The sequence below is a fragment of the Adelges cooleyi genome, unplaced genomic scaffold (assembly GCF_023614345.1).
Source record: "Adelges cooleyi isolate 19-005CV unplaced genomic scaffold, UGA_ACOO_1.1 ACOO_flye_CR_arks_rails_tigmint_CR_PRNA_447, whole genome shotgun sequence".
NCBI lineage: Eukaryota > Metazoa > Arthropoda > Insecta > Hemiptera > Adelgidae > Adelges > Adelges cooleyi.
Genome location: NW_026096130.1, coordinates 121113 through 135124, shown reverse-complemented (window position 1 = coordinate 135124; position 14012 = coordinate 121113). Strand labels below are relative to the sequence as shown.

At 30.1% G+C, this 14012-nt stretch overlaps 1 protein-coding gene across 1 annotated transcript; it reads right to left on the bottom strand.

The window, feature by feature from the left end:
- Positions 1–873: 873 nt before the first annotated feature.
- LOC126842153 (multiple inositol polyphosphate phosphatase 1-like) lies at positions 874–2026 on the bottom strand. Its single transcript, XM_050579041.1, has 3 exons — positions 1940–2026; positions 1759–1868; positions 874–1345 (listed from the first exon to the last, which is right to left on the bottom strand). Exons 1-3 carry the CDS (start codon positions 2024–2026, stop codon positions 874–876), a joined length of 669 nt encoding a protein of 222 aa, XP_050434998.1.
- Positions 2027–14012: the final 11986 nt, after the last annotated feature.

Below are 14012 nucleotides of genomic sequence, written 5' to 3'. Positions count from 1 at the left end.
TCATCATAAAAAGACCTTTCGTAGCGACATGCTTCAAACATAATGCTTACTTCATCTAATAGATAGACAAGTTAGTCACAGCTCCATATTGTACATTAACATATTTTTTTTTACTTACAATAATTAATATCATCAGACCCCATTTTAACATTAACTCTTTTAACAACTTTTTTCATAGAATCAGAGTTTTTGAATTTTTGATTTTCAGACTCTCCCTCGTACTCTGGTTTTTTAATGTTCTCAATCTAAATCAACATTAGTTTTTAGGTAAAAACAATGTAAATGTCTATGTTTTAATATAGTTACCATTAAAAATAAGTCAACATCATTACATATGACAACGTCAGTAATATCCTTAGTATTACCGTAAACAGTTTGTAGAAATATTATTCCAGTATCCTTACAACGTGGTTCTACCACTGACAATGCCTAAAATTGTAATTCCATAAAATGTTTTTGTGTTCAATTCTATTGTAAATAATTTTTTTAGTGGTGTAAAATGTACCTCGTAGTTGTTTGACCGTTCAAATAAAGCCGGGAATGCGTTTCGAACTCTCAGTGCCAATTGCTTTATTTCTTCACGACCTTTTTGGACCAAATATTTTTCTTCTATCTTATATTCACTACTTGGGCGCCACTCCTTTATAGCTTGAATATCCGATTGTGTCATTTTAGCTTTTTGGGTGATTTTTCCTTTCAAATTCTCAAGCAAAGGTAACATTTTAGTAGTAAAATAACGCGTTGACGATGTCGTACCGTGTCTGTTTAAAGTAAATATCTGAATGGGTTTATAATCTACTAAAAAACCACAACGTATTTTATATTTAACAGAGACTCATTAAGTTAATTACATAGTATGATAGAATGGTACTATTACTTACGATGTGGTACAATGATTTCTTTGGCGGAAACCAATTTGTACGTGGTTTTCGTGCTTGAATACCAGTATGGATTTGTATCTTTATAGTTTTTTACGGTATTTGTAGCTACAAAGTTGACACAGTCATTGTCGCTTATAAACGCCAATAAATTATGTTGAATATCCAACCATGGACATTCTGTACACGACGAACCGTCTTGTAACGTTATAGGAGTAAGTTTTTCGTTGAAATAAAATGATACTTTATAATATTTCTGAGGGCCCTCCAAAAACACAACCATAAAATTTGCAGCCCATGGACCGTACCTCGAACTTCTCCAATTAGGGTCCTTCATATATTTGTAATTGGAGAACGTAAGAGGAACGTCACCGTCACCTAGGCCTAACATGATGCACAAACTCAATATATTAGTGTTGTGTGCAAAGTAGAATACACCATCTGGTCCTTCTCCGTTGATTTTTTTCCTGAAATTATATTATACATATTACACCTACGCCATCGACAAATTTCAATATTATGTATTACGGTGGTCTTTATTTTTTCATTTCACCTTGAATTCTTATATTATACACTACATCTATTTTACTGGAGATATTTATAATCGTACGAATAAACCTTCCCCGTTCATAATTATCGAGTACAACTAAATTCTAAACGAAATCACCACCCTTCTTATCTTTAAAAAAGATGTATAGATGAAATTAATGGGAATAACCACTTAAGGTCATAATTGCAATAAGGCCATAAATGCTCTTCAAAACTTAGAATACATCTATTTTGCTCATTTTAAATATTCCAACACGAAATTTATTCTCCTAGAAAAAAAACTATAAAAGCACCACCGTAACATACATAAGTGTATTGAAATTCATAATACTTGAAGCTTTCTTCTAAACGTATGGCCATCGGACAAGCGAGTTTTGCGTTAAAAGGGTTTCCATAACCAGTTAGATAGTACCCAAAAATGTCATCGGCGTTCTCCAAAATCTACAACCATTTCAAAAAACTATCAAATACAAGCAGTTCTTGAAAATCACTGTTCCGCTATATTTGCTTACTTCAAGGTCTTCTTGAGAGAATACACTGTACCAAGGCGAAATCGCACTTTTGTCAATAGACGATTCGTAGACACTCACCTCGTACATGATGGTTATGATCTCTAGAAAAAAAAAACCTAGTTATTTTCTCCGCTCTACAGAAGAACATTTAATCACGGATGGTTATCTCTTATATATCTAATCTCTAATTGAAAGTGAATGTGTAACACGAAAAAGGCGACATGAAATTTCTTGTACCCAGTCCTAATAACATATCCATGTTAAAAACATAATAATATAGAAAAACATCAAAACGATGTTGCTTTTGGTTATTAGTCAGCTTACCGGGGTCAAGTTCTGTAGAATCTATGCCCATTTTAACAGCAACCCTTTGCATGACATCAGCCATATTGTTGCCTGCCCAAAATTTGATTATTTGATTCTTATCATACGTGCCTGTCTCTTCACAATTCGTATCGGTCTGCTTCAGATCTTCAATCTGTATACAATTTACAAAAGATTTACCAACATATTTTATAGTAAAGGAAATCGCGCACACTTTCAACCGTACCATTAGAAGAATATCCGTAGGGTCACATATAGGAATATTGGTGATAGTTTCATCTTGAAAAACGTTTTGTATAAATGTTTGACCCGTAAGTACACACCGCGTTTCCGGCGTGGTCAAAACCTAGGACGGTTAAAAAAACAAAAATTCAAATATTTGTACAATTATATTACAAGGTTATTTCAATTTCATGTTACAGTAATTTTTTCTGTGAATTGAAAAGTTTGGGTTTCATAATAAGTTCTTAGTAGTTCATAATAAGTAATTCAAATAAGTTTCAAATAAAATCCTTCGTTTGTTTAACGATTAAAATTTTAATTTAATAACCAAGTTGAAAAATATATATTATTTCAAAAGCTAATATAAGGAGATTAATTTTTCAACCTAAAAGACTGGTCGACAACCAGTTTTAGATAAATACTTGCTGCTATTTTTAATATTATATTTTACAAAATATTAATTATAATGTTTTGTTATTAAGCTCGATCAGGGTTTTATCAAACGTTTTTTTTTTTTTAGCTTGCATAGTTATTTTACCGTAACACGAAACTTGGACAACTCTTTATGTTATATGTGTTTGTTAATCATGGAACGGTGCGACATACATCATAACTGTCGGAGTCGTACTGCCGTTTGAATAGATTTGGAAGAGCTTGACGAATTCGTATTGCCAGTGTTTTTATTTCATTGCGGCCTTTTTGTATTAAACTACTGTCACCAGTCTTGTCAATGGCTGGTACCCAATTTTCGATGGCTTGGATATCATTCTCATGCAATTTAGTACGATCGGTAATTTTTGTTTTATATTTTATCAGTTTCGCTACAGAATCGTCGAAAAAGGCTGTACTCGGAGTTCTCGTGCCTTGCCTCGTCAACATAAAAATTTGACGTGGCGTATAATCTACAAAACAGGATTAGCGTTCTTTGTATTTGTCTTCTGTCCAAAATGAAAAATGACCTCTCTACACAGCAATACCTATTATTTAAATATTTTTAATCTTAATGCCACTTCTCAGTTAAAAACGGATCGACTCTTTACAGCCTAAATACACAAATGCTAACGCCTCACAAGAGCTACATCCTCGCCACTTTTATTTAATTTCTTTATACAGCCGATCAAGTTTGAAGGTGGAATTCTGGCAAGTGACGGATGAGTTGGCAGTTATGAATTTTTGTTATATGTTCATAACATATTTTGTTTAAATCTTTTTAAACTTTTTAGGTTTAGTAGGCGTAACTTAAAGTTAAATTTATTTGATACAGAAATAATCACTGACTTGTTTGGGCCATCTGGATCTTAAGGTCCGCTGTAAAAAAAGTTAAGTATTGTATTTTTTTTTTAGATTTTTAATTCCCTCGAGTAGGTTAATGTAAACATAAAATACATAATAATTACTTGTGTTAACTGCTAAAACAGTAACAACGGCGAATGATATTAAAATACAAAAATGTTTCATTTTCGTCTGCAAAAAATAATAAACATAAAGCTTTTTGTACTAGACAAAGTCGTTAAGTAATTATGGATTTTTTTGTGGAACTGAGAAGGTTTTCGTTTAAAATAATACCTTTTTCACGACTGAACCGATATGCTTATGTAGCTAAAAAAAATATATTTGCTTTTTTTACAATAATATATATTGCATAATTATAAAGTTGAAAAGTATGCACTTTTTTATTAGTTGTTTTTGCTGATATTAAATGTAAACTTGTTAAAAAGTAGGTCAAATAAGGCACATTTTCGGATCCATTTGTAATCAATAGACACGTTACACGAATAAAATGGTGATCAAATTCTTTACTATATTAGCAATGAAATTAATCAAGTGGTCAAGAGTTTATCGCATATCTAAACACAAAATTAAAAAACATAGACAATTAGAAATACTTAATAAAAATGCATTAAATTCTCACTAAAATCATTGAAGTCATAATAGAACTCTTGTGAACTTGTATGTTAAAACAAAAGTTTAAAAATGATTCTCTTGTAACTTGGTAACCAAAACAGTAAAATCTGGACAAGTTTTTCAGTATGCGAATATACTTTAGTACGTTTACTTGTTTGTACAAATGTGCAGCAAACTTTAAACTATTGTTTTTGTAGGTATTTATTTAACAATTGTTGATAAACAGCGATGGGCATTATACAGTACTTATTTTTTTCGACTATGTACAAAATACAAGATACGGGTTATCCTGATATTGCAAGAATTATAGCAAATAACTATTTTTTACATAGAGATTAGATATTATTCAAAAATTTGATTGTGTAGAAATTGCATTCTAATAGCATTGACTTAACGTATCATTCTACGGATAGGCAATAAAACTAGTCCAAACCAGTAAAATTTTATATGGTATTGTTTATACGTTTTGGGTGTAACGACATTTTCCTAAAATAACATCTGCTATGACCATTTTACTGTATTAAGTACTTCAGAAATCTTAAGCAATTCATTGAGCAGCTATAGACTAATAATCATAAATCACCAACTTATGGTCTAAAATTTAGACTAGAAGCAGATCAAGTGTAGGGCTATAACATATACAATTTTCTAAGAAATCAGTATTCAAAAAAGTTTCAATCAAAAAATTGAATATGATACAATTTTGTATTGGTACAGGGCCTCTTGAAAATCTGAAGGTGTAGTAAATAAGTACAATTATAACGTGCACTTATGTTGTGAGAATTATAAAAAAAAACATGTTTTTATGCTAACTACAAAATATAATAAGTTTACTCGTGTATACAATTTTTAGTTTAAAAAAAACGACAAAATATATATTATAATGCTTAAACATTTTATAAAAGCTATACGAAATTCGGCAAAGTTGTTTTTATGTACAGCTGTAATAACTGAAATTTTGAGTGTATGTGTATCCTGGTATACACTATTAACTACATTGGGCTATAACAACACCATAAGCAGAATAGTAATACAATTTTAGTAGGAAACTCCAAAAGGATAGAGGACATTTATAGATCTAAAGCTGTAGTACACAAACGGAACAATACTGTGCATGTGTATTGTCTACAAACAAAGTTTGTTACTCGTTTACATTCATATCGGTTATGATAGGACAAATATGTCGAGAAAAACAGCTAATAGGCAAGCCATACAGGGTGACATTTTGGCTGTAAATATTCCCAAACAAAATGGGGTTTTCAAGTGCCTAATTGATATAATTTGTAGCTTCGAATGATAAACATTTTGAATTTTTCTCATTAACGAAAACTCTATTTTAATATTTTATGAGAAATTAAAAGTCATTACGTATTCACTCGTTTTTTTTTCTTTTTTATAAGCCATATATTATTGATGTATTCAACTAGAGAACAAAAAATATATACAATATATTAATGGTTTCTGAGTTCAAAACTTTTTTCTATAATGGTACATCTTCTTTTCTTTGAAACTAAACAAAATCGTTACTGGTGGAATCCTTTGCGTTCCATAAAGTTTTACAATTTATACGGTAAAATTGAAAATTCAATCTTCCTAAAGAAAACAGTTTTTGTATAACATCATTATGCAGTTTTTTTTCCTGAATATTGCATAAGTTTGTTTGGGTCGTCAGTTGCTATGAAGAAATAACGAAACTATTAATATGAAATAGCTCAAAATATTTAACATTCCGGAGGTTATTAAAAAGAATTTCCCAACAGATTTATCCTAACATAATTGATATGAATGTAAACGAGTAACGAAATTTGTTTGTGGACAATAGACGTGGACAATAGACGTGCCCACTATCTGTTATTCTGTTTGTGTACTATAGCTTTAGATCTATAAATGTCCTCTATCCTTTTGGATTTTCCAACTAAAATGTTATTATTACTCTGCGTGTGGTGTTGTTATAGCCCTGTATAATTAACTATGTATACCCGGATACACTCAAAATTTTAGTTGTTAAATAGATTAATTTCTGGCAGGTATCTGTGTAGTTTTGGATTCACTATTCTTAACAAATGGCGATATGTCATACTGTGGTAAAGTTGTATTATGAAAAAAAAAACATTAGTGATCGAATATTATTCCGATCAATTAGGTTGAATACAAATTTAAAATCAAACTCATTTTATACATCAAAAAATGTCTATTAATATGTATTGAAAATAAACAACTATATGTTATATATTAATTATTATTATATTATTATACTTTTATATGGAATTTCAAGTTATCAAAAGCTTGACATTTTATCAAAGTATATGTTATATCAATAAGGCGTTTGAAAAAATCAATGGTTTGGAATTTTCACTATTATTTGCAAAAATCATAGAATGATTCTCTGTCCCTAGAAAAATTATATCACAGGTTTGTTTTTTTAAAATTATTTATATGTATGCAATATTTTTTAGATTACTAATATAAGCTTAAATTTACGCTGTTCAATTAGGACAAATCTCAATTTTAAATCAAACCCTTTTTTACAAAAAAAATGTCTTATAGTATGTATCAAAAAAAAACAATGCTACAATGGCGGGTGGTTGGTGGTCAAATTTCAGACATAATAATTTACAAACATACAGCGATATAGTAATCGTATTGACCTTAATACAATTTTAAACACATTATTGATAACATTTTTTATATATATATCTATAGATAGACATCAAAGTGTTTATTTGACAGTGATTCTATCAATACATATGAATAACAATCCTAATAATTTTCATCACAAATACAATTTATATAGTTTTACTAGTCTTTTTTTGTATTGTGGAAAATAAGTTTGTTTATGGCCATATTTTGTTTTATTATCTTTGTTTTTGATCGTTTTAAATTTCTTGCATGATAATACCGTATTGTAACAAATATTATAGCAAATACAAATTTGTAAAAAATCTTCTTCTTCTGTCTTTAATTTTTTATAAATTTATTATTTTCGGACTTATTCAATTTTTTACTAAATTAAAATAATAAAAACAAAGTTTTTAAACAAATATCACCATTACCCGTCATTTTGTAAACTAAGACCCCCCCCCCCCCAAATGATGAAAAACTACTTTCTTAAAATCATATCCATGTACTTTGAATTAGTAAACATTGTTGTTCTCACAAATTTTAAAAAACTACAATACTTGTACACTTAAGGTAAAGTAAATACCAAAAAAAAAAAAAGATTATTACTCGAACGTAGCTAAAATAAACGTAAACGGTTAATGTTAATTAATAATTAACTATTATTATTAGTTTAAAATAATGACAATACATAATCAATGTACAATCTGTATGCATTTAAAACCCAGAATATCAGGTATTTTTAATTTATATTTACCATAAATAACTAACCTAAGTACAAAGTGTGTAAAGAAACATATGTAATTATTAAGTAAAATAGTTTTTAAAAAATAAAATTAATTGTACATTATTATTCGATTTTAAATTCTCATTAGTGAAAATCAGTGGATATCAGCGAGGTGTACAAATGAGCCCCACGTTGTCCGTTTTTTACTGTCTCAGATATTGAATAATTAGCTTTGTTTTTATTATTTTAATTTAGTAAAACATTGAATAATTAACCTAAGTCCGAAAATAATAAATTTATAAAAAAACATAGTGTATTTTCGTAACCGGTGCAAAATCCTCACCTTAAAAGAAGGGTCACATCATTTATTATGTTTTTGAGGTTAAAGAATCGATAGGGGCTGAAAATGATGCGACCCCTCTTCTTTTAAGGTGAGGATTTTGCATCGGTTACGAAAATACCCTTTAATTTATTATTTTTGGACTTGGAAGGTTAAGCCTTCAATTTTTGAGATAATCAAAAACCGACAGCGATGGGTTTATTTGTTAACTCACTGATGTTCACCTAAATATTAGTATGGTTCGGTATTATTGTATTATTTGTACCTAAATTTTACTACAAATAATACTGGACTTTTTACTAGACTATTTATTTTTTTAATTGATCCAATTAGTTTTTAATTGTTATAGAGTATTATTTACCGATAAACTGATCTGTTCAAAATTAACTGGACGAGTTATATCAGTCTGCCGATACACTATCTTTACATTTAGGTCTATGCCTGCGGTCTGGCATCAACAAACACCAGGTCAGCAACAGTTTTTTTTATTTCTGCTTACACAGAAAAACGATGTATGATAGAAAAAATATCAACTTTCGTGTAACAAAAAAGGGTTATCTCTTTTGTTACATACCAGGACCAACAGAACAGAAGTTTATAGAAAATACGGTAGATCATTTTATTTGGCCTTTGAGCTATTTGGGGGGGCTATTCTAGCGACTGGAGGGGATAAGCCAATTGGCTAGGGCTCCATTTACGCCTATGGGTTTGTATACCTATATTTTAGGCTTTCGAGTTTTCAAACCGGATTTCAAACGCATATTGAATTTGCGTTTCAGTAATAGTTTGCAAATGTATTGAACAATTTACCTACACGAGGTTTACCTTTTCGAAATGCGTTTCATAAACTGTACTTTAATATATTATTATTTTACCTACGGCATAACATTGTGCCCGGCTGGGAAATATGTCAATATGTTCATAGTCTTCGGTGTAAAAACACTCGATATATGTACATGCATGTGAATATCGTAAAAAGGCGTTTGCATAGTGTGTTATTTTCCGAATTCTAGCAAGTATAATAGTAATTCCAACCAACCCATCGGTCCCACGGAGCCAAAATAATATTTATTTAAAAAATATCTATCAGCCTCAAATTGCTCACATTTTGGCCTTCTACAAAAGTTCCACATAAAGAGTTTTAGTGAACATAATTGTTTAATTTTCGGCAATTTATTGAAAATAAAAATTATTTATCAATAAATAAAAATTAGTTTATTACAAGATAAAATACAAGTTCTCAGTCAAATCGAAGGCATCATTATTTAACAAGTTGTATTGATTACTTTTTATCAGTTACCTTTTTTTTTTTTGTTTACGGGGCTAAAAGAAAAAAAAATGTGTTAATCAATAATTTATTTTATTATCAACATTTCGGATTTGGGTGTTTATAGTGGAAACCGTAAATTTTTAGACGGTATTTTTGTAAATTTTTCTCAATTTGCAATATGAAGTAATATTATAAAAATATATTTTATCGACGCATAGGTTTGAATTGATGTTGAAACGAAACGGTTTTTGTGTTTTCCGCTGCTGTTGTCGTTGTAATAGTTCTTACTTATACAAATATGTCGAATACGAAAATATAAAAATACAATATACTTATTGTTCGATATAAGTCGATATTTTACTACTTGTTTTTATAACATTATGCATGTTGTTGTTTTTAAGTTTCCACAGTATTTTTTGTCCCTGGATATTATTTTTTGCTATTAGGATAAAATAATATATAAAACCAATTTTACACGCTGTAAAATATTTACACTATACTTTAGTTACATCTACTTTAAGTATATTTTTAATTCTTTCACAGCGGTAAAAAAAAAAAAAAAAACTTTAATTGAAAAAGATTAACTAATTCCACTTTTTTCACATATTAGGAATACTGTATAATGTATAAACATATATCTGTAGAGTCAATGAAGAACCTAACCCTAAGGTACTATTGGTCGACCTATTTATAATATGGCGTTACACGGTTTAGAACAAAACATTTTTTTTATTAAAATATACTGGCTTGAATAACATGATGAGCGGAGTAATCGCTAACGACACCTCAGAATTATAGAACTACTTAAAAACTTTTGCAAGAACATATAACTAAAAATATACTGTCATCATAAATTGCAAGGAGATAAGGGAGATCAGAAATAAGCACTATTCTGGAGTCAACAGACTAAATCGTGGCATTTAAAAACTAAGCCTTCAATTTTAGGGCGTGAGGAAAGGTGGAATGTAGTATTCGTTTTTTAAATAACCTAAGCCTTTACTAAAAAGACGGATAAAATTATGGAAATGTCAAAAAAAAGAAAATTAATTAACACAACCGTAGATTTTTTAACTAAATAATAATTTTTACTGTATAACTGAAATCAAACAATATTATTCATAGTACACTACTGTAACAACTTAAAAGAATGTAAAATTAATATTGAATGGAAACTGATTAAAGCGGAATTGTTGGGCTCTTATTTTTTATGACTGCGGCTATATTTTCATTTGTAAAATTAACACAGTCATTGTCACTTATGTATGCTTGCAACTTTTTTTCAATATCCGACCACGGACATTCTGTACACTGCGAACCGTCTCCTAAAGTTATGCTTGTGATATTTTCGTTGAAATAAAATGCTACTTTATATTCATTATTAGCGTTTTCGAAAAGCACGGCCATAAAATTTGCAGCCCACGGACTGAACATGGCACTTCTCCATTTGCGATTTCTCATATCGTCAAAGTTTGATGCCGTGAGTGGTCTATCGTCTTTGCCCAAACCCAACATGACGTGTAAGCTCATAACGTTAGTCCTGTGGCCAAAGTGAAACGAACCAGTGGGTCCTTTTTTTTTATTTATTTTCTCGCTGAAATCATAATAATATATTTACAATAGCTATGTATAAAACAAGTAAGTGTTCATTAAAAGCAATCAATAAAATATTATGGTTATATAATATTATCCAGAGTAGGCCATTACTAGAATATTTTTGGTATAAAACATTTGATACAATTGGTAGACCGTTTTACGATAATACATAATAATATTATTAGTAAACCACTGAAAAGAGTAATACGTAGTGTCAAAGATAATAACTTAGGGACTAGTATTGGTGCCACACGAATTGATGAACTGGGCTTTGCAGACGATTTAAACCTGATAGAGGACAGCAAAGCATTAGTAGTACAAAACACAAGCACACTGATAAAGAAGGCTGGATTGATTGGCTTGAAAATACACTAAGAAAAAACAAAAGTTAAGGAACTACCACCAAATGAGGAGGAAAATATAGAAATTGGGAATCATGTTTTCGAAAAGGTCAAACAGGTTCATACTTATTCTAAATTCATATTTAGAATATAATTATTTTTTAAATAAATAAAAATAATGTACATTAGGTAAAACCAAAATAGAAGACGTCTCGTAACACTATGTAGAAGTTCATACATAAAAGCTTTGATGTTGCCTTAAATATATATATATTTTTTTAAATACTAGAAAGCAATAAAAATTGCATTCATAAATTAGCACAGTTATATCAAGAATAGGAAATTTGTTTATAAAAGTATAAATAATAGAATATTTATGTAAAATTTAGCACAGGTTAGCTTTAAATAAGTACAATCAAAACCACCATGGTTTAAGCCATGTATACTTTAAACAATTATTAAACTGTCAAAAACGTATACAGAAAAAGCCAGTGTAGTGATGTCAGCGCAGAGTGGGGACGGGAGGGGTCACAGCCCTCAGAACTTCAAGAATAATGAAAGAAAAAAACCATTAGAGCGTTCATTTGAAAGTGATTTTTTTGTAATCACTTTCGGTGATAATGATTCTTAGAGACCTGTAACCTCCACCATCCCTACTATGTCTTAGCCCCACTGTACTGGCTTTTTTATTTGAAAATTCTGTAACTTGAAAATACTACGAACAAAATTTGTTTGAAAGTAATAATAAGCAAATCAATTCATAATACTCAAAAGTCTTCAGGAGTCTTATGGCCATTGGACATGCGAGTTTAATGTTGAACGGCCTTGAGTATCCAACAAAATAGGACCAATGCAATTCATCAAGATACTCCAAAACCTACGATCATTTAAAAATTATCAAAAAATGTCAAAACTATTCGAAATGAAACCCCACACAAATATGCTTACTTCTAAGTCTTCTTGACAGAATACACTACACCAAGGGGGGAACGATTCATCATCAAAAGCCCTATCGTAGCGACATGCTTCAAGCATAATGCTTACTTGTACTAATAGATAGACAAGTTAGTCACAGCTCCATATTGTACATTACGTTTATTTTTATTTTTTACTTACAATAATCAATATCATCAGACCCCATTTTAACACTAACTCTTTCAACAACTTTTTTCATAAAATCAGAGTTTTTGAATTTTTTATTTTCAGATTCTCCCTCATATTCTGGTCTTGTAATGTTCTCAATCTAAATCAACATTAATTTTTTAGTAAAAACAGTGTAAATGTCTATATTTTAATTTAGTTACCATTAAAAATAAGTCAACATCATTACATATGGGAACGTCAGTAATATCTCTAGTATTATCGTAAACAGTTTGTAGAAATACTATTCCAGTATCCTTACAACGTGATACTGCCATTGACAATGCCTAAAATTTAATTCCATAAAAGGTTTTTGTGTTCAATTCTATGGTAAATAATTTTTTTAGTGGTGTACAATGTACCTCATAGTTGTTTGACTGTTCAAATAAAGCCGGGAATGCGTTTCGAACTCTCAGTGCCAATTGCTTTATTTCTTCACGACCTTTTTGGACCAAATATTTTTCTTCTATCTTATATTCACTACTTGGGCGCCACTCCTTTATAGCTTGAATATCCGATTGTGTCATTTTAGCTTTTTGGGTGATTTTTCCTTTCAAATTCTCAAGCAATGGTAACATTACAGTAGCATAATGAGACGTTGTCGATGTCGTACCATGTCTGAGTACAGTAACTATCTGAATGGGTTTATAATCTACTAAAAAACAACAACGTATTTTATATTTAACAGAGACTCATTAAGTTAATTACATAGTAAGTTAGGTTTAATAAGCTATTAGAGTGTAATTTAAGGAAATGATAAATGAAACATATTAAAAACTCTTGTATAAAAATACCCAATTGTAGTTATGGATGATAAATTAGAAATTTTATATTGAAACAGCGTTTTTACCTTATCTTATATCGTCAAAGTAAGTATAAAAGAATTAACCAATAAGAATGGTACTATTACTTACGATGTGGTACAATGATTTCTTTGGCGGAAAACAATTTGTACGTGGTTTTCGTGCTTGAATACCAGTATGGATCTGTATCTTTATAGTTTTTTACGGTATTAGTAGCTACAAAATTGTAACAGTCATTATTATAGTGAAATTATATGTTGAGAGAGAGAGAAAGAGAGTAATTGATTTTATTCAGGCGTATATGTTGGCAGTTGTGAATACTTTTTATAGTAAGAGAGAAGAGCATTATATACTTTACTCTTCTTTCAAGAGTAGAAGGGATAGATCACAAATAGATTGTGGAGGAGAGAGAATATAAAGTAGTATACGAAATTTAAAGTAATTCCAGGTAAAATTATTGTATTCTGGTACCTAACAATATTTACGGGCAAGGGAGATGTGCAGGAGTGTGGAAATTATAGAGGTATAAAACTGATGTGCCATATTATAAAGGTCTGGGAGAAGGTTTTAGAAAAGAGATTATGGAGCGAGGCTTCAATATCAAAGAATCAGTTTGGGTTTATGTCACGGAAATCAACTATGCAACCAATATTTTGTATATAGATTGTAGAGAAATACAAGGAGATGTTCCTTGGCTTTAATGGTTCGCCCGAAGGGATCCCCTACGACTGCGGACCGACTAGTAGCACTAGGTGCTAATTGCGGGCCGAAGAAGGTGTGTCTCAAGAT

What these genes read in the sequence shown, in the direction of transcription:
- LOC126842153 (XM_050579041.1), bottom strand. Translation starts at nt 2,026, where the DNA reads ATGTACGAGGTGAGTGTCTACGAATCGTCTATTGACAAAAGTGCGATT. An exon ending in TCTCTCAAGAAGACCTTGAA is followed by an intron (nt 1,869 to 1,939) that starts GTAAGCAAATAT and finishes AAATGGTTGTAG; the next exon opens with ATTTTGGAGAACGCCGATGA. An exon ending in CGTTTAGAAGAAAGCTTCAA is followed by an intron (nt 1,346 to 1,758) that starts GTATTATGAATT and finishes ATATAATTTCAG; the next exon opens with GAAAAAAATCAACGGAGAAG.